At 58.9% G+C, this 24970-nt stretch overlaps 1 protein-coding gene across 16 annotated transcripts in view; it reads right to left on the bottom strand.

Moving 5' to 3' along the window:
• Positions 1-24970, bottom strand: part of CAMTA1 (calmodulin binding transcription activator 1) — an 818639-nt gene that overhangs the window by 73317 nt on the left and 720352 nt on the right. For all 16 annotated transcript variants that reach the window (XM_033113419.1, XM_033113420.1, XM_033113429.1 and 13 more), the window contains 4 exons: positions 16176-16316; positions 12776-14619; positions 7600-7726; positions 3722-3856 (listed from right to left, as the gene is read on the bottom strand). In XM_033113419.1, coding sequence (XP_032969310.1) covers positions 3722-3856; positions 7600-7726; positions 12776-14619; positions 16176-16316 — 2247 coding nt within the window. The remainder of the gene's footprint in view (positions 1-3721; positions 3857-7599; positions 7727-12775; positions 14620-16175; positions 16317-24970) is intronic.

Genomic DNA, 24970 nt, shown 5'->3' with positions numbered 1-24970 from the left:
GGCTTGCTCCAGACCATCCTGGAGTCCTGGTGCAAATGGCCTGGGGTCAGGCCTGGGGAAATGTGTTCTGCATCTGGACCTTCGGGGGAAGAAACAGTGAAAACGAGAGTTCCTGGAATCTCGCTGCCCCCTCTCCCTGGGTACTTCTTCCGGCCCCTTTTAGCCTGCTCAGTTTTGAGGTCTGAGCGAAGGGTCATTTCTTCTGTGAAGCCTTCCTGACCCCTGGGTTGGATTAAGCTCTTTTCGTGTGTCCCGCGGGTACTCCTTCATTCATTCACTCACTCACCATACATTCAGGTACTGTGGTCTACCACATGCCAGCCTGTGCTGGGCAGAAAGGGCCTGTGCCCCCTAGGGCTCACAGTGTTGGGCATGGGAAGGGAGGGGAAGCCCCGTAGGTGTAGGGGAAGCGCTGCAGCTCGTGGGACCCAGAGGGCTGACTCCCCAAGGTCGGCCTGGACCCTGCCAGAGGCCTGTGGCAGCGCCCCCTGCCACCCCCCCCACCTTCCCCCCACGCCCCGCACCCCCTGTTCTCCTCCTCCCACTTCCAGGCTCAGTCTCAGTCTGGAAGGCTGGACCTAGGCGAGATGTGGGGGATGTGGTGACCCAGGACCAGTGCTCCCACGGAGCCGCTGCTCAGACAAAGGCTGTTCCCCGGGACAGGCTGCGTCATGCTTGCTGTGCACGCGACCGGAGTCAGTGCGCTCCGCGCCTCCCACCCAGCCCTCAGTCTGGCAAACAAAGCGAATTTTAAAAATCAAATGAAGGAAGAAATTCTCTTCCCAAAACATTTCTCCACCTCTGGGGGTGGGGGAGGGGCTCAAAGAACGCCCCATAGGATGGAGAGCAGTGTGACGGATGGAGAAAACCAGAACCGCTCACAGCCGGCGTCAGCCGCCGGGACAAGAGCGCACGGACGGCTCAGCACGTCACTGCTTATCCCCGGGGCTGGGGCCGGCAGGCCCTTCCACCGCGCGGGGCGGTGCCGCAGTCCCGGCGGGCGGCGCGGGCGCAGCTGCCAGCGGGTCCGACCGCGAAGGCTCCTGCATTGCAGCTGCGCCTGGTGGGCGTGCGTGCATGCGAGTGCGTGTGTGTGCATGCGTGAGTGTGCATGCGTGTGCGTGTGTGTGCATGCGTGAGTGTGTATGTTTGTGTGTGTGTGTGTGAGAGCACGCCTCCTCCTGGCCGCAGCGCCCCAGTTTGCTCGGCGCTGCAGTCCCTCGCCCCCACCCCTTTCCACCACCGCTCCCTCCGCCCGCCGTGGCACGCGCATCTCCACCTCCCAGCCGCTCTAATGGAAAATTTGCCCAGCAACCGTGGGGGCGGGAGGAGTTGAGGAGAGGCGCCGCAGAGCTGGGCGGGGAGACGAGAGGAAGGCTTCTGACAGCAGGGCCACTGCAGCACCCTCCCCGGCGCAAAGTTCACTGCCAGGCCACCGGGTTGGCCAGAGGCGGAGGGACCTCCGCCCTCGGGCTGTCCCAGCTGTCCCTTTTGTACCGGGCAGATTATGCCCCTGGCGTGGCGCTGCCGCTCTGCCCCGCCCTCCCCCCACTGTTATTATTTATCAGGCCGGGGAAAGCCTGGGAAATGATCCTTGGGTGGATAAGTCACTTGTATTCATTCAGGGGAAAAAGAATGAGATGGAGGTTTCACTCCTCTCTCCCTGCAGGGAGGGGTCTCACGGTTCCTCTGCTCTGACCAACCTTCCCCTCCCATCACTTAAAGGACACCTGCCCAAGACCAAAGGGAAAGGGAAGCACGGGTTCCTTCAGGGGCCAAATGGCTCTCTGGAGGACAGTGGTCCTGCTGTGTCTCCTCCCCGACTCCTGCCACCTCTCCTGTGTATTCTGCCAGGGGCTGGGGGAGGCCATCCAGAGGACAGAGCTCCAAGTCCCCAAGGAGGGGGCTGTGGGAGCAGGTGTCCAGCTGGGCAGCAGGCCCACTGCCCAAGGGGCCTGGCACGGCTGAGGTCTCTGGGCAATGTTGTCATGAAGCAGTGAAGGTGGCCACCCTTGCCCACGGTCTCCATCACAGCACCTTCCCCTGCTGGCAGCCTCCTGGTACAGCTTGCTCTCTGGGCTTCCAGGGGGCCGCTGATGTTTCCTGCACTCCAACGAACTGCCTGGCTGAGAACTGGCTCTCTGAAGGGCTCTATCTCCCAGGCAGGTCCTACACTGGTCCCCACATTCTTCAGTCCACCCTGGTGAGGTGACCTGGTCACTCAGGGACAGCCAGGGTTCTGCAGAGTCCCCGCTGCGTTTCCCATTTGTTCTGCAAAACTGAAACCGGATTTCCTGAAGGGGAGCCCCTGGTCTCCCTGCCCTTCTCTGTTACATCCTGCAGGTCATTCTCACAGCTCTGGCTGGCTCCAGACTCAGCCAGAGTCGCTGCCAAGGCCAGCCTGGTGCTCCCAGGCAGCCACTGCCAGGGTGCAGATGCCTGCTGACCCAAAGCCACCTCTGGGAACTCACAAGGTTCAGTGGCCAGGGCAGCTGCCAGGCACCCTGTCACTGCTGGGGCTGGGGCTGGGGCTGGGGCGAGGCTGAGCTTTGCACACGGGGTGGCCCAGGAAAGCTGCCCAGGGCATGCAGCCAAGCCCAGAAACCCTTCATCAGCTAGGGGAGTCCGAGAGGTGAGAAGGCAAAGGGTGCTGTGGATAGAGGGTGCTTAGGAACTGACCCCTGCAGAGGGCTTAGCCAAGGTCAGCTTAGCCAAGACCCAATCCCTCAGGCTGGTGAGGTCTCCAGCGAGGCACCCACCTCTGTAGGCTGCCCTGGTACTGAGGTTGTACGCAGCCCTCCCTTCCACTCTGTCCCGGTGCAGAGAACAGATCATCAGCTCAACCCCCAGACCAACTCTGGGGCTTCTCCTGGCCACGCCCAGGCCCGGAAGGCAGCCTCTGACCTTCGTGTCCCCACCCATCTTTGGCAGCTTGTCCGTGCAGAGCCTCTGCTGCCCCAGGGGGAGCAGCCAACACTCACCAACCCCATGGACAAGGCCACGGCCAGCAATGCTCGGAGCCCTGTCCTGAGCCAGCTGGTCCTGCCTCCTCCCTTGGAGCCTATTCAGGCTCCCTAGCCCTTCCCCCTCAGCCAGGATCATAATCCTGGGCTTATTTCAGATGCTCTATGGGGCAGAGGCTAAAGTAAAACCAGCCTAGAAGCAGGGGGTGACGAGTTTTTGAGGGCTTCCACGAGAAAGTTTGGCTCTTTATCCCCAAGAGGCAGATACAGTCCACACACAACCTTTTGGTCCAGGCCTTGGAACCTGCCAGAAGTCCGGCCTGAGCTGCCTCCCCCAGCTTCCCTCATTCCTTCCATCTCTGAGAGGCTTGGGGCTTGGTGATGGCCGCCAGGACCTTCAAGGGCACCCTGGAAACAGCCCTGGGGGGCAGCAGAGGATGCTTGCACTCTGCTGCTTGGGGCTGGTTGAGAGAAGGGCCTCTTAGCAACTCGGGGGCTTGTCTGGCCACGCAGGCGCCCTGGCAGGAGTGTCAGCTGCTGGCCCAAACCCACATACTTCATTCTGTCCCAGGAAGACCCTGAGATTAAGAGCAGGGACCCAGTCAGTCCTCCTGTGGCGGAGACTCGCGCCCCTCCCTGTCTGCTCTGATCAGGAACAAGGAACCCCGGATGCTTCCTCCTTTTTCACACTTTGTGCACGAGGTCCCCAAGTGTCCCTCTCCCAGAGTCTGGCAAGGTGACCCGAACGCTGCTCTTACCGTCCAGTGACAGCCAGTCATGCTGGGAGGAAGGGAGCGTGGGCAGGGCCCGAGCTTTGTACTCAAACACCACTGAGTTGGAGATGATCTGGTTGTTGAAGGCAACTTGTAGGGTCACAAGACCAGTGTCATGGGCTGAAATCAAAAGAAAGCGAGGTCAGGCCGGGGGTGGGCACCCTGCAGCCTGCTGTGCCAACCAAGGGCCGGCGCCAGTGCCAGTCACTGGGCACTCCCAGCCCGTGCCTGTTCATTCCTCCAGGCCCAAAGGTAGTACTGCTTGTGGGACCTTCTTTGGACCCCGACACCACCGGGCGTCCTGTGATCGCTCCACACCATGTATTGAAATTGCCTCTTTGCTCCTCTGCTCCATGGTGAGGGCAGGGACCGGGGGCTCAGTGCAGATTTGCTGAATGAATGAATGAATGAATGAATGAATGAATGAATGGTCTCCCACCTCGCCCCACGGCTGGCTGATTTCTCCCTGTCCCACTCATCCTAGGCAGGGTGCACGGACAGCATCCGCTTCAGATTCCTTCGTGCTTATTTCTGTTTCACCTTTTCCTACGAGCTTGTCCTGACTCACTTAGCACAGCCTTCCATGTATTTTTAGAAGTTCTTCTGCCTCCCTGATGAGAGCAAGGGCTGTGCCTGCTACTTTGGACCCCCTGGTGCCAAGCCGGGGTGCTGGCATGAAGCTTGGCCTCCCTTCAATGCCCGGACAGTAAGCTTTGGGAAGGCAGGCCCGAGAGGGACTCATTAGCTGCTCTGGCCCCCACACAGGCTGGGGGAACACCGTGTTGGTTGAATGAAGGAATGGGATGGTCTCACTGTCAGCAAGAGGGAAGCCTGGCCGTGACGGAGACCTACTTCAGTTTTGAGGTTGAGTCGGCTTGGGGGCTGTGGCCCAGAGACAGACCGAGGGCCCCTGGTGGACATCAGGGCTCAGTCCTGCTTTTCTGGAACAGCAGCTACCAGTGCCCAGGGCGTCCCAGGACTGATTTCCAGGGAGGACGCACACGAGGGTTGTGTTACTGTTCAGGCTCTTGCTGTTTAGAAGCTCACAGACGCCAGGAAGCTGTCCAAGTCAGCTGCTCCCCAGGGCAGAGTAAAGCTCTGCTTCCCTCTGAGGACGTCTCAGGTAGACCTCACTTCCCATGGGAAAACCAGCTTGCTGGCGTGTGGCCTCTATGGACCCCAGGTGTCTGTTTTATGCCATCATCCCTGGAGCAAGTCTTCGGGAAGTCACAGCCCAAGCGTGACCAGTGGGGTTTTTCTCCTGTGCTTTCCACCCTTATGTGGCCCCTCAGCTCCAGACCACAAGCTGAACCAACTGGCTTCATGGTGGGTACAGGTCCCACAGGACCTCCTGTGGCACCTCCCGGGGCAGGGATCTCCAGCCAAGTCCAGACGGTCAGAGCTCTGACAGCATCCCAGGCAGATCTCCAAGCGTGTGGTCACTCACCTGCCCGGGAGCCGCTCCATTCCAGGCACCTACCCAGGACCTGGCAAACTATTTGATGAATGGAGAAATGAACGAATGAATGAATGAATGCATGCGTGCAGGCATCCAGAGCTGTCTTACAGAGGGACATGTTTCAATTTGGGCCTCAAAACAGAGATGTCCCAAGGGGACCTCCCCCCCCCCCCCCGTGGTCAGCTATAGGACAGAACAGCGCTCTAGAACACAGCCCCAGCTCTCAGTCTGCCTTGAGGCTGTGGCTTCTCGTCCCTTGTCCCTTGGTCTGAGATGCAATCTGTTAGAAGAGCCTGAATGACGGTGGCCTGGGCAGTCTGCCTGCCAGCTCTGGGGACCCAGACATGTTCTGGGAGCAGGAGAGCTGCCTGCTGAGACCTGAATAGCCCCAACATCCTCTCCCCACCCTCACCCTCACCCCCACACCCCTGGGCAAGAAAGAGTGCAGTCCTCACTCGTGGAGCGCCCTCATGAATTGGGCATGCGAGCCAGGTGATCTGAGATTCGGGACCATCCCTCAGCTTGCGCTCTCACCCATCTGGCAGAGTTTTAAAAGTTGTAGACACTGAGGCCCAGGAACCAGCTGATCTGGGCTGGACGGCAGTGTACTGACCCAGCCCCCAGGATTTGCCAGGTCTGGCCTGGGACATCATCCAGAGGGCACACAAAGGCCAGTGTTTTTTTTGAGGGTCAGATAACTTAGGACGGGCAAGGTCTGGGTTCTCAGCCAGACAAGAATCAGGTATAGGAAGAGCCATCTATTTATAGGCCAGGCAAGTCCTGTTCCAGCAGCAGGTGATAAGTGGACATGCCGCCCTTTCCCCCTTCCCGGCCGGCATGGCTGGGGGCGGGGGGCTGCGTTAGTCGCACATAGCCCCCCGCTGTGATAGGCTGACCCAGCCCAGCTGGCATCCAGGATGGCTGTGCTCCAGGCCCAACAGGGCTGCCAGGAGCAAAGGGGGCTGAATGGGTCCTCTGGAGCCAGCCAGGCAGCCAGGGGTGGGGGTGGGGGTGGGTAGGGGCAGGGCCAGCAGGGGAGGCTGCCACGGGCGTGAGCCCTGGCTCCCTGGGATGTTTGTGGTGAAGGAGATGCTGGGTTCAAGCGGGGGCTGTGCGTGTGAGCCCAGCTCTAGAACATTCTGCTCTGGTGGGCTGCACAGGGGAATGGAGAGAGAAGGAAGAATGTTCCCTGTGAGCTCAGGAGCCCAGGCTGGGGGAGTGACGAAGGCAGTCAGACAACTGGGCTGGCAGAAGGCTCCAGCGGGACTACCGCAGGCGGAACCTGGCACCTGGCACCAGCCAGCTCTGCTCCTGGGGTCCCCTGCCTCCACTTCTCCTCCCCATCCCCCCCAGCCCTCCACAGAGCATGCTCTCTCTCTTTTGTAGGCCTCTGGCTTCAGATAACATGGGGTGGGGCCCGCCGCCCTTGCCAGCCCACCTCCCTGTCTGCCTCTCCGTTCATTGCCTGGGCAAACTGAGCGGGCCATCCCTGGGGCTAATGATGCGTGCAAGGGGCCAGCCAAGGGGTTTCCCTAGCACCAGCCCAGGGAACAGAAAGCGTGAGCTCTAGAAACAGACTCCTTCACAAACACGCTCTTTCTTGTGACACGCCAGGCACTTTGTGAGCCCTGGGGAGAGTCTGCCTGTATGGAGCCGAGAGGCCACTGGGGAGGTAGCAAAGGCCAGAGGTCAAGGACGACTTGAGCATATGATGATGAAACCATGGAGTGGAGGAGGATCAGAGCTGCAGGCACAGGACACAGGGGCTCCTGCCCCTGAACCCAGAAGCAAATTCTGTGCACGTGCCTTCTCCTGGGCGCCGGGGGGACGGCTTCATCAAATTCTCAAAGGTGTTTCTGCAAAGTATTCTTAGTTTGACACCCCTGGCTCCTGCCACCTGCCAGGCTGTCTCCATCCCTCTCTGACCTGCTTGCTCTGTGCCCCAGGGGCACCGCAAAGCCTGGGCTCTCGTTTTTATGGCTTCTGGTTGGCTTGGGCGGTGGGAGGCCTGGGCGGGAGCAGAGAGGTCTGCCTTGCTGCACAGGTGGCCTCTGACCCCAGATGCAGCTCCTGTCACCCCTCAACTCGCCCACCGCTCACAAGCTCAGGTGACCCTTCGGGCCGAGGGTGGTTGTTAGAGCTTCCCGCTGTGGCCAGTCCTGGGGGCGTGAACCTGGCTTATTGTCTCTCTAAATCATCCCCTCATCACTCAGACTCCCAGGCAAGCGAGCTGTGCCTCTGTCTGATGTGGGCTCCATGAGCCAGAACAGGTGACATTATAATAGGCCATCTGGGACCCACTTCTCCACGGCTGAGGAAATCGAGGCCCAGTTCCAGGCCACGACTCGCCCAGGGTCAGCCCAGGCCACTTCATCCAGTGCCCCGGGGACCCTGGCTTTCTCACCTGGGCAGTAGCATCGCAGCACTCCGGGCTGAATCAAGGACGCAGGCACTGAGATCTGGTCGAACAGGCAGCTGTAGTTATTGCTGGCTTCTTGCCACGGGCCTGTGATGAGAACCTTCACTCCTCCCTGGAGGGAACAGACAGCAGACACAGTGTCAGCCAGAGGGGCAGCTGGGGACTCCGAAGCTTCACTGCTCAGATGGGGGTCTGCTCCTCCCCCATCACGTGCGTGAACTTTGAGAACCACTGTTTCAGGATTGCAGTGGAAAGAGGGGCCCCCAGCCTTTCTGCCCCCACCCCTCGGGGATCCCCAGGTGACTATGGTCTTCCCCAGCTGGCATCCAGCACAGGGTGGCGGGGGTGGTGGGGGCACGTCCTCCTGCATAACTTTTGGTTCCAGGCAAAAGGCAGAACAGAGTTTTTGAAGCCTTTTCAGCCCCTGATGTGCCTGAGAACTGGGTGGGTGGGACCCCTGGACGGAAGTGCAGGGGACGGAGAGGGCTTTCTCTGTCATGTGCTTATGGACGATTAAGGAAGCTTCGAGTTTTGAAAAGAGGCCTAAGCACCCTAGTGTCACTGCAGGGACTGGAAGTTTTGGTGGCTAAATGAGAAGGGACCCAGAATTCTCAGGGTATGGTGGAGCTAGCCAGGGGAGGGGGCAAAGAAGGGAGAGACGGATGAAGAAGGTGACGAGAAAGACGGCAGAAACAGAAGAATGGAGAAGGAGGGGTGAACTGGAGGGGCTCAGAGACTGCCCGGGCTGGAGAGGGGCTTAGAGCTGGGGCTTGGGTAGAGGGTGGGTCTGAGCAACGGCTCCTGTCTCTGTGCTAAGCCGTGAGGGCCCCCTCACTGCACACGCACAGCATACACCGGCATTGATGTGCAGGCAGCCTGGCTGGGGGTGAGGGGTGGGCTGGGAAAGGGGGATGCGGGAGGAGGGCTCCAATGACCTTGCTCAGCTCCTCCCCCAAGAACCCCAGAGGCACCAGGAGCAGGAGAGCACAAGAGAGGCTGGGCCACTCCCTGACCTCCTGCTGGAACCTGCCAGGGCATGCCACCGAGTGAGCCGGGTAGCTTATGTCCCGGTGTCCTGGTCAGTCCTGCTTTACGGCCACTGTCCCTGCTTAGTGGTTAATAGCTCCGCCTTGCACTCCATCATGTCCAAAGTGAACGATGAGTTGTAGGTACCAGACACTGCTCAGACAGCCCAGGGGAGGGCCCAGTTCCTGAGTTGGGGAGGCATGCCATGGTGGTGCAGAGGGTGGGGGTGCTGGCCTCTCTGGCTCCCCTTCTGTGGGACCATCACCAGGCTCCATCCATCCACCTTTCTCACCAGGGGGCCAGGAGCTGCACAGGACAGGATGGAGAGCGCCACCTAGTGTTCGGGCTGGAGAAGGCTGAGATGCATGCGGACTGGAGACTGGAAGTGGAGGGGTGAGCAGTGGGTGAGCTGCGGGGAGGCCCTCTTTCCCTCATCTCTCCAGGCCACTGGAGGCCAGACCCCAGCTTTCCCACTGCTGCCCCATGCCAGCGAGATGCTCTCTTCCCCTTAGTCACCCATTCATCGGTGTCCTCTTCCTAACACTGGCCCGTCCCTGCCCTGGAGGGACTCCTACCCTCCACATGGGCTTGTTCCCGAGGCTCCCACAATGTTCCTGGAAGCCAGACCTGGCCCAGCGGTGTTCAGAGGGTTGAGGTGGAGGTGGTTCCCCATATAGCCCAGCCCAGGAGGGAGGATTCCGCCATGGGAGGGGCTGTCCCAGGTTGGAAGGCTTTCCACCCGAGCTCTTGGATGGGCCTTCCTCTGGGCTGGGCTGGCTTTGGAGAAGTCATTTTACAGCCAGGCAACCAGAGTCTGGAGGACAGTGGAGAGAGCATAGGACCAGGAACCAAAAGCAGGGGGCCTGCTGCTGCCCCTCAGTAAGTAGCCTGGTGTCCTCAGGCACATGGCCCAGCCTCTCTGGGTGGCATTTGATCTCCAGGGGGTCTTCTGGCCTTAACATTCCTTGCTTCTGATATACGGCTCCATAGGGAAATCTGCCGTTCTGCCTGAGTAGCTCCCAGGCTGGGGTGGGGGCCTGGTTGGGAAGAGTGTCCCATGGCCCAGGCAGAACCCGACTTTGGGAGGCCTGGGCGCATCAGAGGTCTGCTCAGGGCACAGTCCTCCCTGGATCCCGGGAAGTGGAAGAGCAGTGACTTCAAAAGGTCACAGACAGTTACCATGTGACAAAAAAAGGAAAGAAATAGCCCCAGTCAACAGCTGCTAGCACAAAGCCAGGGCTGCTGGGAGGAACAAAGAACTCCGAAATTACTGGAGAACGGCAGGACCTTCTCCATGGAAACCGCCACGGGATGGGCTGGGCATCCGTCAGTTCAGGGGACGGTTTCTATGGCAACCTTCTCCTTGCTGTGCTGAATTGTTGTGACGCAGGCACCTGAAGGCCCTCATTGCGGCCTCCTCTGCCTGGTGCAGCTGGAGTGTCTGTCAGTGGAGGGAGATGACGCAGATGGTGTGGGGGAGGGGACTGAGCAAGAAATGCCATCTGAGGTCTCTGTGCCCTGGGAGTCCTTGAGATAAAGGACCCAGGTTTCCTATGCACCTAGGGCAGATCCTGGGGGCCAGGGGCACCTGCAGCGCACGTGCACGTGTGTGTGTGTGTGTGTGTTGGTGACCAGCTGCAGCTGGAAGTGAAGAGGTGAACAGAGCACAGGAGAAGTGGGAGCAGACTGTGGGAGGGGGGCCCCTCTGAGAAGAGACAGCAAGGTGGCCCTGGTCTTAGCATTCCTGCAAAATGGGGGCCTGGGCACTATTAAATTTTAGAGCTGGGTGGGGGCGCTGCGCGACTGTTGAGCTGACCCCGTATTTCCAGACTAGTGAGCGTCCCTGGGCCTGTGTCTCACAGCAGAGCCGTCCCTGAATCTGGCAGAACCTGGCTACCACCGTGCTCCTGGTAGTCAGCAAGCAGTCCTGTCAGTGGAGAGACGGAGGGGGCGAGCATGACAGCTGTGAGGGGAGGGAAGGGTCAGGACAGGAGGTGCTGTCTCCTGCAGGAGAACCCAGGAGGGGGTGGCCCTACTGCAGGACTGGGGGCAGTGGCCGGGGTGGGAGAGGAGGGTACGGAAGAAACCCCTGGGGTCTCTGCAGAAGTCTCACCAGGCGGTCACATTGGCCCCAAAGGGCCCCGCTGGGTGACGTCTGTGTATTTTCCAAATCAAATTGAATTTGAGCTGTTTTTGTTTCCCGGCAGCAGGCATCACCGAGGGCTTCTGGAAAACCAGGGCTGGATGCTCCCTCTGCCAGCCGCCTGGACGATCATCCCTTTCCCGTTCCCCTGCCGCCCTCGCGTGGTGAGCTGATGAACTGACTTTCTCCGAGGTATAGCTTAGGGATCTGCAGGCTGGTACTCAGGACAGAACAGGGAGGGCCAGGCCTGCTAAAGGTCCATCGCCAGTGCCTGTGGGCCCAAGGAGGCCGGAGTGCAGGCCCAGACTGACCCAGAGACCTGCACACCCGCCCTCCAGCTCCCAAAGGACTCAGGCTCCAGGGACCCTCAAAGTGTCTGAGGACCAAACCTGCCCAGTCTTAGGACTGGGAGGGCTTGAGGCTACGCCTCTCAGCCATTTACAGGTAAAGAAACTGAGGCCCAGAGAGCCAGGTCTCTTGGTCTAAACACAGCTCCGACTCCCAACGCTGACCTTACTGCACCCCAGTCCCAGGCTGTTCCCCCACCCCTGAATTGCTTTCTTACCCCATGGGGGCAAGTTGCTGGGCGGAGCTGACCTTTCACCCCATGAAAACATGGTGGGCTCTAGGAGGATGCCACTGAGCTCAGGGTCGCCGAGAGGGTCCAACTGAGCCACACCAAAAGGAAACTGCTCAGAATCTTCTGGAGTGCTGCTGGAGCACTTTACTCAGTCCTCACACACCCACCGAGGGGGAGACAGGAAAGGCACATCCCTGCCCAAGGTCACGGGCTGGGAAGTGTGGAGCCAGGAGCTGAATCCAGACTGTCCGGCCCTGGCCCTACGCTCCTCGCCACACAGGCAGCTGCCTCTGCACAGCCGAGGACTTGTGCAAATACACTGTGCACACAGCCTATGGGCACCTGCTGTCTAGACACCTGCCATATTCCCAGGATGCTCCTGTCTGAAGGCTGGGCCACTTGCTGGGCTGATGTGATGTCTGAGAGCTGGGGACATTCGTACGTATACAGATTTGATCTTAGCTTTGCCATAAAGGAAGGAGGCAGAGCAGGGCTGACCCTCCCAGTCAAGTTGATGACACTGAGGCCCACTGTCTAGGTACGCCTCCAAGCTTGTACACGGTCCACCAGTGAGTGGCCTCTTTCCACGGCCACGGAGGAGGATGTGGAAAGGAACACAGTGCCGATCTGGGTCCCGAGCACCTGGCAGGCGGACTGGGAGGAGTCAGGGAGCATGACCCCATGTGCAACAGGAGAAGCTCAGGACACTCTGTCCCCTTCCTACACCATTCTACGTCAGAGAACAAGCACAGTTTCCTTCCTTAAACACTGCCACCATGGCAAGCCTGAGTCTTCTTGCAGTCCTGGGCTCTGGAGCAGTGATTCTCAAGGTCAGATCTCAGCCCTCTGAACTGAGACAGCAGGTAAGGGGCACAGATGGGCGGTCCTGGGTCACATGACATGGCTTTGATTTCGCAGAGGCTGGATTTACCAAGAAATCTCAGGACGACTACTCAGAAGCTGTACCCTCCCTCTCGATTTGATGGGAATTCATTTTGTTTAGTGAAGCAAATCAAGAGCGATGGATATGAATGATCTATGGTGGCGATTTTCAAATGTTATTTCTTTCAGCAGTCTTAGGATCCTTCCCCCAACCCCGCCCCACCAAAAGCAAAGCAAACATAGGTGGAATCTTAACATGTAAGCCAGGTGACAGCGGACAGCTCTAGTCAGAGCTGGGAGGGCCACCAGGACTCTGGGGAGACCCTTGACTTTAAAGCTACTTGCTCGGGGAAGACCGAGAACCACTGCTCAGAGAGGTGGAGGTCTTTCAAGTGCCCTGGGGACAGAAGGAGGGGACAACTTGGTCAGTATGGTCCAGAGAGCCACAAATGAGCTCCCCTTAGCTGCGCATGCACACGGGCAGGTGCTCAGGGGCCGCAGGTAGGGAGGCGATGGCAGCGGCTGCTTACCTCGGGGTAGGACCACTCCGGGGAGTAGTCGGTCACCATGAACACCCGTCCGCTCTGCTGCAGCATCCCCAGGGTGCCCTGGGCTGAGGCAGACACCACCTCGGCGACGTGCATGTAGGCCATGGTGCTGGCCCCGCCCTCCGCACCACTCAGCTGCAGGGCCCCTTGCTGGGGGCTGCAACAGGGGATACACATCTCCGCCTGGGCGAAGGGGGCGCGCGCCCCGTCTTCCGACTGCGAGAGCGCCGCGCTGTCCCCGGACACCAGCTGGTGGCCGTAGATGGTGCCGCTGCCCCCTTCCACAGAGATGAAGTCGTTGATCAGGTCGGAGAACTGATTGCTGAAGGAGATGTCAAAGTGGTCCAGGCTGAGCTCCATGTTGGAGGCGTTGCCCAGGCTGGGCTGGGCCACGGGGTACAGTCCCTGCACCACGTTGCCAGGGAGGATGGGGACGCCGCCGGCGCTGCGGATCACCCCAGGGGTCTCGGGCTGCAGGTAGTGCTCCGAGCTACAGGCCTGCAGCTCCCCAGACTTGATCAGGCCCTCGCCCCCTTCGGCCACCTGCGACGTCTCCATGGTGACCTCCCCTTCCGCTGCCATGGCCTGGAAATTGGCCTGGAACTGCATGAGGTGGAGGGAGGACGTAGACTCTATCCGCGTCTCCACGTGGCCGCTGCAGGAGCTGGTTTGTGAAGAGGCCTCCGTCTTCACCGTGGGCATCACGAAGGTGCCCCCAGAGTCACTCAGGCTGCTGTGAGCGTTCTGCTCGATGGGGAGGGGCTTGCTGGCGTCCTGCAGAAAGAAGCTCGGGGAAGGGGTCTGGTGGACGTGGGGGCTGTGGCCCGTCTGGCTGAAGCTGGACGTGTAGTCCTTGTTGGAGTCGATGGCACTGAAGTCCATCTGCTCCAGGGTGGTGCTGGGGCTCAGGCCGCCGCCGGAAGGCAGGAGGCCGGAGCCGGCGGTCAGGGTGAGGGAGCTGGAGGCCGCGGCCGCGGCGGAGGAGGAGTACGCTTCTTTGGCCATCTGCTGCTCGAAGGAGGTGTCCTCGGTCTTAATCTCCTTGGTGAGGACGGTGGTGAAGCTGAAGCCCCGCTCCACTGGCGGCGAGTGCCGGACGTTGGTACTGACCATCTCGGCTTTCAGGCCTCCGCCCCCGTACGTCTGGCCCTGCTTTGGGTTATTAAGGAAACAGTCGGGGTCAAAGTTCATGGTGGTTTCTGGAATCTTCCGGCCACCGTCGAGGGTGGTGGAGAGGACCAGCTCTTCGGACACGTTGGTGGGCAGCATGGACAGGCTTTCTGAGCTGCCTGTGGTGGGGAAGGCGAACTTGTGGCCGTCGGAGCTCACGGCCAGGACGAGGCCCTGAGAAGCATCCGGCGACAGGAGGTGGTGGTTGGGACCGGCGGTGGGGGACATGGTGTACACAGCCTCGTTGGTGACCTCAGACATGAAGACCGTGGCGCTCTGGGACAAGCTCCCCATCACGGAGGCCACCGCCATGCTGGACACGCCTGTGACCACAGGGCTGTCCACCATGTCCGGGTCGCTGTTGAGCCCGCTGCTGATGGACACGGGGGAGCTCTGGGTGGTATCGGGGACCTCCACCTGGTTGGTGGAGGAGACCTCGGTGCTGTTCTGGTGCAGCAGCACGGGCTTGGCCACCTTGCCGTTCCTCTTCTCGCGGCTGGAGCCCTTGCTGTGGCTGTGCTCGTGCTTGCCCTCCGACACGTCATTGTGCTGCACCTCCGAGTGGCCCCCATAGCCCCCCGACCGCGGCTCCACCTTCGGCGAGATGATACGGTGTTTGGCACTGTTACACTTGTGGTGCACGCTGCTGCCTGCTCCTGTGATCAGAACACACGCGCACACGCACACGCGCACACATGCACATACACACACGCACACACAAGCACACACACACACACACACAAAGAGAGAGTCAGAGCCGGGGCTGCATGGACCCTGTCTCTGGGCAGCTAGGGCCTGGCAAGCCCTACCCGCGAGCGCAGGCAGAACACAGACCCCTGGGGCTGGTGGGTAATAGACACCAGGGTCTGGGGCCCACTGACCCCCAGCCCCGGGGCTTTCACGTGCCCTATGTCACCATCCTCTAGATTAGGGGCCTTTTCCCTTGACTGGCTTTTCGCACAGTAATACCAGGACACAGGAGGTAGGGAAGGAGAAAGAAGTTGGAGAGATTGTCATCCTCCTGGAAAGCCCTTTCCACCTTCAGAGGCAGACACCATTCACTGGAAAGGCTCTTGCTGGCCAGGATGGCTCAGCCCTTGGGATGGTGGCAGGGTCCGTCTCCCCTTCCCTGAAACTTTCCAGGCCTGTTCAGGCCATGCAGAATTTCAGGAAGCCCCTGTCCTCCAGGCAGTTGGGCAGGGAGCCACCTCTGGGACAGGGCCCTGGGGGTGGGGGCTGGGGTTGGAGAGCAAGGCACTCTCTGGATTAGCTCTCAGGCTCCAGGACCAAAGAGAGTTCTAGACTTTGCTCCAGAGGCAGGAAGGTGTTGGGGACCACCATCCTGTTTTGTTAGCTGGACCTGTCCTAAGCTCTTTGTGGAACAAAATCCTTCTAAAACCCCCAGTTCAGTGACAGAGAAGAAAAAAGCCTCAGGTGAGGGGCGATTCTGAGCTCTGGCAAGTCTCATTCGGGCTCTTCCCCCAAGGCCTCCCACCAGCCGCCAGGTGGCTTTTCTTTCCCTTTTCACTCCCCGTTGGGCACTATTTTCATTTCATCTGATGAGGGTCACTTGGTTTTGATAAATGGGTGAATTCTTCCCCTGAACCTGTTACAGTCTTGCTACCGAGATTCCTAAATGCAGGAAGACGTTACAGAGAAGTGGCGTGACCCTATAATGGGCATGTTTAATTAAGGCAGTGAAGGGAGCAAAGAAAGCACATTTCAAAGAGCAAATAGCATCATCAGAAACACGGGCACATTGGGATGGAGAGGGTGGGATACTTTATGTTCTTGGAGGAGACGGAGGTGAAAGAAAGAGGTTCAGCTGGAGTGGTCCCACCGACTCAGGACTGAGCTGGAAAAACCCGCATTGACCCAGTTCTGGGACCGGGACCTCCTACTGACGATGCCCCAGATCGTGGGGACTGGAGGGCAATGAGGTGGGTGGACGGAGGCCAGGAGCCCCAACCCCATGCACCCCCCACTTTGCAGCCTCTATTCCTAGATGGAGCTGCCTCCCTGGAAACTGCTCTCTCCTGCCCCACGTGGGCTGTCCTGCCTGCAGGTGGGGCAGGACCAGGGTGAGTCTGCTGGGCTGACCCCTTCCCCTCATCAGACATCACAGTGACCCCTGAGGAGAGCCTTGCCCGCTGCCAGGCAGAGGCCCCTGAGCCCCGTGGCGCCTGCCTGCCCACCCGGGGCCCCCGCTCACCCAAGCCGCCGGTACAGAGGCAGTTGTGGGTCCGTGGCTGTGGCTTGGTCTGGTGGCTGTCCAGGATCTGCTGTACCAGCTGCTCCACGGAGAAGCCTGAACTGCTGTTCCCGTTGCTGCAGGTCCACTTGATGCCATGGACTGGGGGGAGAGGCAGGGCGGTCAGAGGCTGTGCGGTGCAAGGGGAGGGCCGGGCAGGGCAGGGCCTAGGCCCACCCCGAGCAAAGCCCCTGTCTGCTGGGAGGCTGGCTCTAGGGAGAAACTGATGTGCATGAGGAGGGAGGAGGGGGCCAGGCTGCCCCACCAGACCTCACTCCCCTGGGAGCTCTTTCTCTGCTCCCTTCCCTGGGGTGCACCTAGAGACTTGCTCTCGCTTCCCAAAGTCCAAGTGCACCAGAGTGGCTCTTCAATGGCCCCTGGAGTGGAGGAGAAAGGGAGCGAAGACTGGGAAGGACAGGTGAGGGTGAGGGAGTACCCCGGACCGCAGGTCGTGGAGACCAACGTGCAGGCGGCGCCCAGTGCGCCGGGGAGGGTGTCCAGCCCCGGGAGGAGCGCTTTAGCTTCCTGCTCCTTCCAGACTTCTTGGCCTCAGGGGTTGCAGGCTAGGCGTGGGGAGAAACGGATGGGACTAAAGGGCCCGCATGGCATGGGGAGTGGGTGCCCAGTGATGACCGGCCACCTGGGCGGCTGTCCTGGGGTTTTGGCTCAACCTTCCTCGACCACTGGACCTCTGCTGTCCCTGGTATTGGGGTGGGGAGCCCCAAATGGCTGAGGGTGGGCTTTCTACCTGCCTGGCAGGATGTGGGCTGGAAGTCTAAAACAAACTTTCTTGCCCTGCTGACTGTGTGACTGAGTTTCATCCCCGCTCTCTCTACTCTCCTTTCCCAGCCGGAGCAGACCGAGAGGTGGCTGAGCCCTGGGCTGGCACATTGGGCACATGGCACAGCCTCGCTCTCTCTGGTGGATCTGGTGGGACCGGGTTCCAGAGGCAGTGAATCCATAACTCTGGTGGGTGGAGCCGGTACCCGCAGCTCCAGGAGGCACCCAGGCTGCTGAAGAGGGAGGACAGTGGGAGGAGGTGGTCTGGGAGGAGGAGCCGGGTACAGGGTCACGCGAGGGAGAACAATTCCTTTCCCTTTGCCTGAGATTCTCTCACCTGGACCCCAGGTCACAACTGTCACAACTCGCATCACTTGCTCTTGTCTGTGAGACCTGCAAGGACACTGAGCACAGCAGGCAGGAGCTGGGTCTGATTCAGATCTTTACTTGCTGTGTGAGTTTGGGCAAGTCACTAAGCCTTTCTGAGCCCATTTCCTCATCCAGAAACTGGGTAAAATGGGAATATAATAGTATCTGGCTCACAGGGCGGCCAGGAGGAAATGCGGTCTACCTCCCTGACACTTCCTGTGTACCCAACAAAGAGTCGCCATTGCCACAACCGTTCATGGAGCTGATGGTGACGATGGTGGTGACACAGCCCACAATGCTGGCCTTGCCCTGTGGCTTCGCTGATGCTATGGGAACGGGATTCTTGCTGTGAAATCCACAGATGGCTCAGCCGTGGACACGGGGCGGGTAGGGGAGAGCTCCGTGGGGTCCCCCTTCTGCCTCTGACGCTTGTCAGCACCTTTATGTAGCACTTCAGTGATTCGTCAAAGAGAAGCCCACGTGTGAGGGTTGTGATCACTGGGAGTCTCTTGCAGGCGCTGCTTTCCTGCCCAGGTGTTTGCTCACAGTCCTTGGCCTCCTCTCCACGCTGACAAGGCTCCCAGAGGTCCTCGGGGCTCTGCCTCCAGCCCCTCCTCCAGCACCGGGGCCCGTGGTCCTGATCCCACTGGGTCTTGGATTCCGACGGGTCATGGAGGGGGTGGGGTGGTGCTGATGCTTCTGTCCCCGAGCTAGCTGAGCTGTCTGCATTCTGGATTTGAGGCCGTGTGCGTGTTCAGAGCGCTATGGATGGGTACGTGCCTGGGGTGGTGGAGGGTTTACAGCCCAACTTTCCCCAGGTGGGCAGCCTCCGCCTTGGGGCCCCTTGGGGAATTCTCTGGCAGCCCAGGAGGGCTGTACCTCTGCTGTTTCAGGCCCTCCTAGTCCCCGGCAGCTGGAAAGGAAGGCCTAGGTCACAGGTTTGCAAACCTCATCACAGCTATGGAGCCCTTTTCTCAAATAAATGTTCATCTGGAAATCCAATATGGAATGGCAGAAGGGGCCTAGCAGAGGCAGGAGTGAGGACCAGGGTCCACCGGCCTGGGATCCTCTTGGCTGAGGACCTTTTCCAGACTCCTCATTTTACAGATGAGAAAACAGAGGCTGGGGGGGCGGGGCAGAGCGCATACTCGAGGACCCCCTCCTCTTGCCCTGCTGCACATGCAGATGGCATGTCCCAGCGTCTGGCCCAGCCCCAGCCCCAGCCCCAGCCCCAGCCCCAGCCCCAGCCCCAGCCCCAGCCCCAGCCCCAGCCTGGAGATTCTGATGGACTTGGCCTGGGCGGGTGCCAGGCTTTTTTGTTTGTTTGTTTTTTACAGCTCCCCAGGAGCTCCTCATATGCAGTCAGGATGGGGAAGATAGCTCTGTCCTGAGCCTAAACTCTGCAGGTGCTGCAAATCTGGGAGCAGAATCACTCCCCCCGAGATCATCACCGGGGTGTCTACTGCTGGGAAACTTCGAGCAGACATGCTCCACGCAAAACCAGCCTAGGTATCCTCAGGAAAACCCCCACCGAGCCTGAACTTAGCTGTCTGGCTTCTGGCTGCATGGCCACACCCCACGCAAAGGTCTTGGGCCTTGGGGTGGGGGGCTAGCTCATCCCAGAGTGGAAGATGCCTCTGCTGGCATTTCTGAGCAGGGCCCCTCTCTGCGCTGACAACTGCTCAGACCAGGCTTCTCCTGCAGCCCCCAGGGGGGTGAGGCTGCTGCATCTTTCTGCTCTTGCTCTCCTTCTGTTGTGAAGGTTATAAAATGAAAACCCAGTGAAGGGTGACAGATTGCAAGCAGAGAATTTCTGGATGCTTAATGCAAATTACCTACTGTCTTGGCACATCCAATATGCAGATTGCCTCCCTCCCCCCTCTGGTGGGGGGAGAGAAGCCCCCTCCTTGGAGGTGGTGAGTTGTTAGTACGGAATATCAAATACTATCAAGACGGCTTTTAACATGTCACGCTCTGCTTCCCGCCACGTAATGAATCAGCGGGAAAGGAGATTTCTATAGGGAAAAGAGCACTCTGTGAAAGGAAGGTTAATAAACACACACAGGCTGCCCCTTGGCCCGCCCCTCCCCCTTTGTAAAAGCAGCAAAAGGGAAACTGCACTAAAAATACACAAGATTAAACAGAAGGTCATGGCCTGGGGGGGTGGGGGTGCAGCGGGAGAAAAGGGAATTCCCAGAAAATTCATCTCTCGGTGGCTCTGGGTCACATCGGTCCCCTCCGCTCACTGAATCTTGGTGGAGGGCACCAGGCGTCTCATTTCTAGGCCACAGACAGCCACCTCACCCAGAGGACGTCTAGTGCTCCAGCCCAGCTCTGCCAAACCCCAGGCTAGGAGCCTCTCTTCAGCGTCCCCATGCATGAGCTGGCGGTGGTCCCTGGGCTGTTCGGGTGTTGAAGGGGGACCCCATGCCCAGGAAGGGAGGAGCCCAACTCTCCCATAGGCCTGCACAGGACAGGAGTGGCCAGGAGGGAAAGTACGGTGCTGTGGGGTGCCCTGCGTCTTCCCCAGCAGTCTCTCTTCTGCCCTGGGACACACATGCCTGGGGCCCAGCATTGGCTCTGGCTGGTCTGCTGCAGCATGCCCTGTGAGAGGGCTAAGGCCGGGGCAGCTTCACAGACCCCACCGGCCCACGCCGACGCTGACTTGGCCCAGACCCAGCGCTTACCCTAATTACCACCCATGGCTAGGCAGCAGCGTCTGCACTAATATGAATAATCAAAATGAAATCAATGACAACAGCATGTGGCCATGCTTTGGAGAGCATCTTCTGATGAACAACTTACCCAAGAGGCAGCCAACCGCCGGGAGAGAGTAATTGAGATCTGGAGGAGAGGGCTGGGGAGAGGTGTGGAGTGACCCCACCTGGGGCTGGCTGCCAGCCAAGGGCCTCTTGGGTTATGGCTGCTCCATCCCAGCCTTGGTGGCGTGTGGTGGTGGTGGGAGCTTTGGAGAGGGTGGCGGGGCCTGAGCCCAGGTCAAGCTCCCCCATCACCCCCAGCAAGGGCAGAATTGTGCCCCTGCCACCCTTCTTAGGTTGAAGCTCTAACCCCAATAGGACTGTCTGTGGAGCCAGGGCCTTTCAGGAGGTGGTTAAGGTTAAATGAGGTCGCAAAGGTCCTAATTCAACAGGTCTCATGTCCTTGTGAGGAGAGGAAGAGACGCCGGGAATGTGCACACACAGGACAAAGGCCACGTGAGGATCCAGCCGGAAGGCGGCCGTCAGCAAGCTAGGGAGAGAGGCCTCACCAGAAACCGACCTTGCCGACACTTTGCTCTTGGACTTCCAGCCTCCAGAACCGTGAGCACATTAATTGCTATAAGGAAATTAATTAATATACGCCTCCCAGTCTGAGGTGTTCCTCTCCAGTCTCCCTGGCTGGAGCCCGACCAGCCCCTAGGGGAGACCCGCCCTGCCCTGTCACTGAACACTTGGGGTGTTCATGTGTGCACATTCAAGGGGCCCTGAGATCAGGGACATTTCGGAAGGACCCCCTCCTCTGCCACTTTAAATCTCACCCTTCCAGAACAGCCCAGCTCAAGCGCCAGGCCTTACCCGCCCTCCCTGTCCCCAGAAGCCTTTCTGGCTACTCTAGCTCTTGTCCCCACTGGAGCCAGAGTCTGAACCATGAGGATGGGACCGTATGGAGTTGTTCGCTGCTCTCCCCTGTGCTTAGAACGATGCCTGGCACACAGGAGGGGCTCAGTGAATGCCGGTGGAGGGAATAAATGGGTGGAGTTCCTCTGTCCATCATACCCTAGCAGGGTTGTCTTGTGTTCCTTCAGTTCACTATTTCCCCCAGGGAGCTGCAAGCAGAGCTCACCTCTCAATAATAATAATAATAACAATAATAATAAAATAGTATTCATGGAACTTATACTACGTGCCAAGCACTGTACTGGGTTCTTTCCATGTTGACTCCATTACAAAAAGAAATAAACAGCACAATTATCTGCCCCCTAGCGAGCCTGTGGTGTGAACAGGGCACTGGGCGGTGTCCTGCCGTGTGGTCCCAGCAGCAGAATCACTTCGGATGGTGTTAGAAATGTACATTCTCACACCCAGACCGGCTGAATCAGAAACTCTGGGGATGGAGCTCAGATCTGTGTCCTAACAGGCTCCCCGGGGCGGGGGGGGCTTCAATGCCAGCTCGAGTTTGAGACCCCCATACAGAGATTGCATCTCTAATCTCTCAACAATTGTATACAAGAACCAAACAATGAGTACAAGAACCAAAACTCAGAAAGTTGTGTCCCTTGCCTAAAGGTCACGCAGCAGAGAAGTGGCAGCCGAGAGGGTTGCAGAGGCAGCTTATTTCCACTGAGCGGTGCACCTCCGGGGGTCCCCCAGCCTGCATCCCCCAGGGACCCAGGAACAGCGGGGCGGTTAATGAGTGTCTGGAGAAGGGATAGCTGCCCTGTCAGGAGGCCGAGATCCCTTCCACTCCAACGCAGACTCACTTCACTTCTTAGATAGAGAGAGCCCGGCTTCCAGGGGGGCTGGTAGTGTGTAGGTAACACAGAAACCTGGGCGGGGACCCCCAGCCCACCGCCCACCTGCTGCCTCCTGCCTCTCTGTCACGGAGGGTGCCGCTGTCTCAGAAAGGCGGCTGGGCTGGGGATGGGGTGGGCAGAAGCTCTAAAGCCCCTGGCTCCTTCCCTGTGATCTTCCTCACTAGGGCTGGGACGCCCTAGCAGCCAGGCCAGAGTATGCGGCCACTGAGCTGGCAGGGTCACCCAGACCAGGGCAGAGGAAACTGGCAGGGCCCTCCAAGGGAAGCCTGTGCCAGGAGAAAGTCTCAGTGGCTGGAAGTCTCGAGCTGCTGGCGTTCCCGGAGGCCTGACTGCATTCATTGCGGAGACTGGGGTGCATTTAGGGGACATTTCTATAAAAGACAGGGGACCCGAAGAAAAACTCCTCCCAGAGAAGGTGGGATTTGTGGGGGCAGCATTTGGCTCTGAGACAGGGGCTACTGTCTGGACTTCTAGTCACTGGGGATGTGGTGGAGCTGCGGAGGGGAGCCACTGAGTCACAAATGGGGGGCTTGGGGCAGCCCCCTCTTGGTTGTCAGCGGAAGCCAAGGGGCTGGAATCCAGAAACGCCAAGAGCCTGTGGGAGATAGGCTGGCCGGACCATGCTGGCCTCACACGCATGCGATCTTGGGAAGATCTCTGACTCCTCTTGGCCTCAGATTCCTCATCTGTAAAATGGGTACTCTCTCTGGTTCATCTGACTACATATCACTATTCCCCAAGGGACTTTAAAGACATACAGGTAAGGGGGCCCCACAGCCAGGATTCCGCTTCGATGGTGTGCAGAGGACATCTGAGGCAGGCCGGGTCAAGGCCCTGATGGAGAGGACTTTCTGCTCTGCAACATCAAGCTTGGAACACTTTGGAAAGGAATTGCACAAGGAGTCAGAAAGAGCCCCGGCAGGCCCCTCACGCCACAGCGGCCCCAGGGACCAGTGAGAGCTAGCTAGCTGCCTGCCCCCCTTTGCCCTGTGGGACAGTGACTTCTAGAAGGATGACGCCATGTCAGCTGGAGTTTGTTCACTAAGGTAACAGCACAAGCACTACCTGCTGAAATGACATTTGGGCTTCTCTGCACGGGAAGAGATTTCTTGGAGCTGTGGTGAGCAGGTGACAAGAGCCATAGTGGTGACAAAGATAATCCCCCCCAATAGAGGCCTGGCGGGGGTGTTCCTCCTCGCTCCCATCAGCCTGGGCTCATCCAGTTCTCCTGCCGTGTACTTAACACTCAGTCAAGACCCATAAAAAGAGTGACCGTTTATCTTGCTGTCCAGGGGGTGCTGTGATCTTTTGGATGGGCAGTGTTATCAAATGGGACATACCCAGGCAGCCCTGGATGTGTGGACACCCTAGTTAGGAACCACATGACAGAGGCTGGCGGGAGTGGGGCAGTACCACGTGCATCTCAATGAGTGAATGAGCCCAATTGGATTTCTCCGAGTTGTTGACACTAGAGGGCTGTCTCCATGGCAACAAGGTCAGTGGGAAATGGCAGCCGAGTTGGTTTAATTTTCACTGTATTCTTGTTGACAGGAATAAAGGCCCTGCTTCTGGTTTCTTGGTTCAACTGGATAACATTTTCATTAGATTTAACTTCTCATATCCAGACACCCACAGACTATTCAATTTCCCCATCTCACCCTCGACTCTCATTCTCCTACTGGACCTGAGGACAACATTTTCAGAAATCTCATTTCGAGAAGTTCAGAGGCTGATTGGGGACAGGATGGTGTGTGCGTGTGGGGACATACGTGGCGTGTCCTGAATGAGCTTGCAATTCCTGGGTCTGCATGTTTGGGGATGTGGGGCCTCAGGGTCCCCCCTTTCCATCTTCTACCAGGAGGCACAGGCTTGTTCCAAGGGTACACGTGCTGAAGAGAAGGCCGAGGGCCTGAGGGCATAACACAGGTGGGACAGACCTGGGACGTCCGGGGAGAGGGGCAAGGAAAGGCACGTCCCAGTCCGGAGCCATTACAACTCTGACTGCAGGAGATTCAGGCCACACTGGGGTTGGTGTTCCCTGTGCCGCCACACTGGGCGTCACAGGCAATCTCCTAAGGGCTCCGTGACATAAAAATTGGCCTTGGCTGAGTGTTTCTGAGCCGGCCCCACTAACAGGGCCAGGGAGGTGGCATTGCTGAGCCATTCCAAGGCTCTCAGAATCTCCTCTGGACTTGCTAAGTGGCATTGGTACTGAGGCTGGGAATTTTTCACGTGGTGGTACAAGGGAGAGCGTGAACGAGCCTGAAGCTCTCTGATTGTCTAGTGATGTCGAGGCGCAATTTAGCTGGGAGAGAAGAGGCTTCAGTAGTTATCCCATATGCGGGAGCCACAGGGGTCCTGGAACCCTCTTTTCCTCCCAGGCCTAGCTTGGGGCAGAGAGGGCAGGAGTGAGCTCCCGCCTGAGCTACCCGTCCTGGCCACTGACAATGGGGGCAGGGGACCAAGTGGGATTCCAGACAGTTCCCATCTTGCTTCTTGCGAGACCCTGGCTCAGATGCCTCCTCCATGTGCCTGCTGGTGGCGCCCACAAGGGAGGCAGGCACCATTGAAAGGGGTAGCTGCCTCTCAGCTCCTTATAACGTGGCCCCCAGACCTTCGATGTTCAAAGAGAAGCTGAAAAACTGGCGGTTTCAATGTTGGCCATGAATTCTAACTTTAACAAAACCATCCCCCAGTGTGAGCAGGAATGTGTCAGGTGGGGGAGGGGCAGCCAGGCATGGACGTGGGTGGTGCTGCTGTGTGCCCAGCACCTGCACAGGTGCACACCCTGTCAAAGCTCATCGCATGAGAGGATGGTTAAGGCTGAGCTGGGAATTGTGTACCAGCACTGGGGCGCATGGCACCCAAGCAGCCCTAAGTGGCAAGTGGCCAGGGAGAGACAGGAAATCAAAAGGAGTATTGCTCTTTTAGCTCTCCTACTTGGGGGCCAATTCAGCTATATAACATTTAACCAGAGGGAGAAAAGCTCATTTGCAAAACAAGCCTGGGTTCCCCCCCCCCGCACAGCAGGAAGAAGAAGAAGTAAGCCCCAATCTCCAACGGGCCTTGGCCT

This window comes from Rhinolophus ferrumequinum, chromosome 9 (assembly GCF_004115265.2).
Source record: "Rhinolophus ferrumequinum isolate MPI-CBG mRhiFer1 chromosome 9, mRhiFer1_v1.p, whole genome shotgun sequence".
Classification (NCBI taxonomy): Eukaryota; Metazoa; Chordata; class Mammalia; order Chiroptera; family Rhinolophidae; genus Rhinolophus; species Rhinolophus ferrumequinum.
Note: the sequence above shows the minus strand (reverse complement) of the source record. Positions and strands in the feature narration are given on the sequence as shown.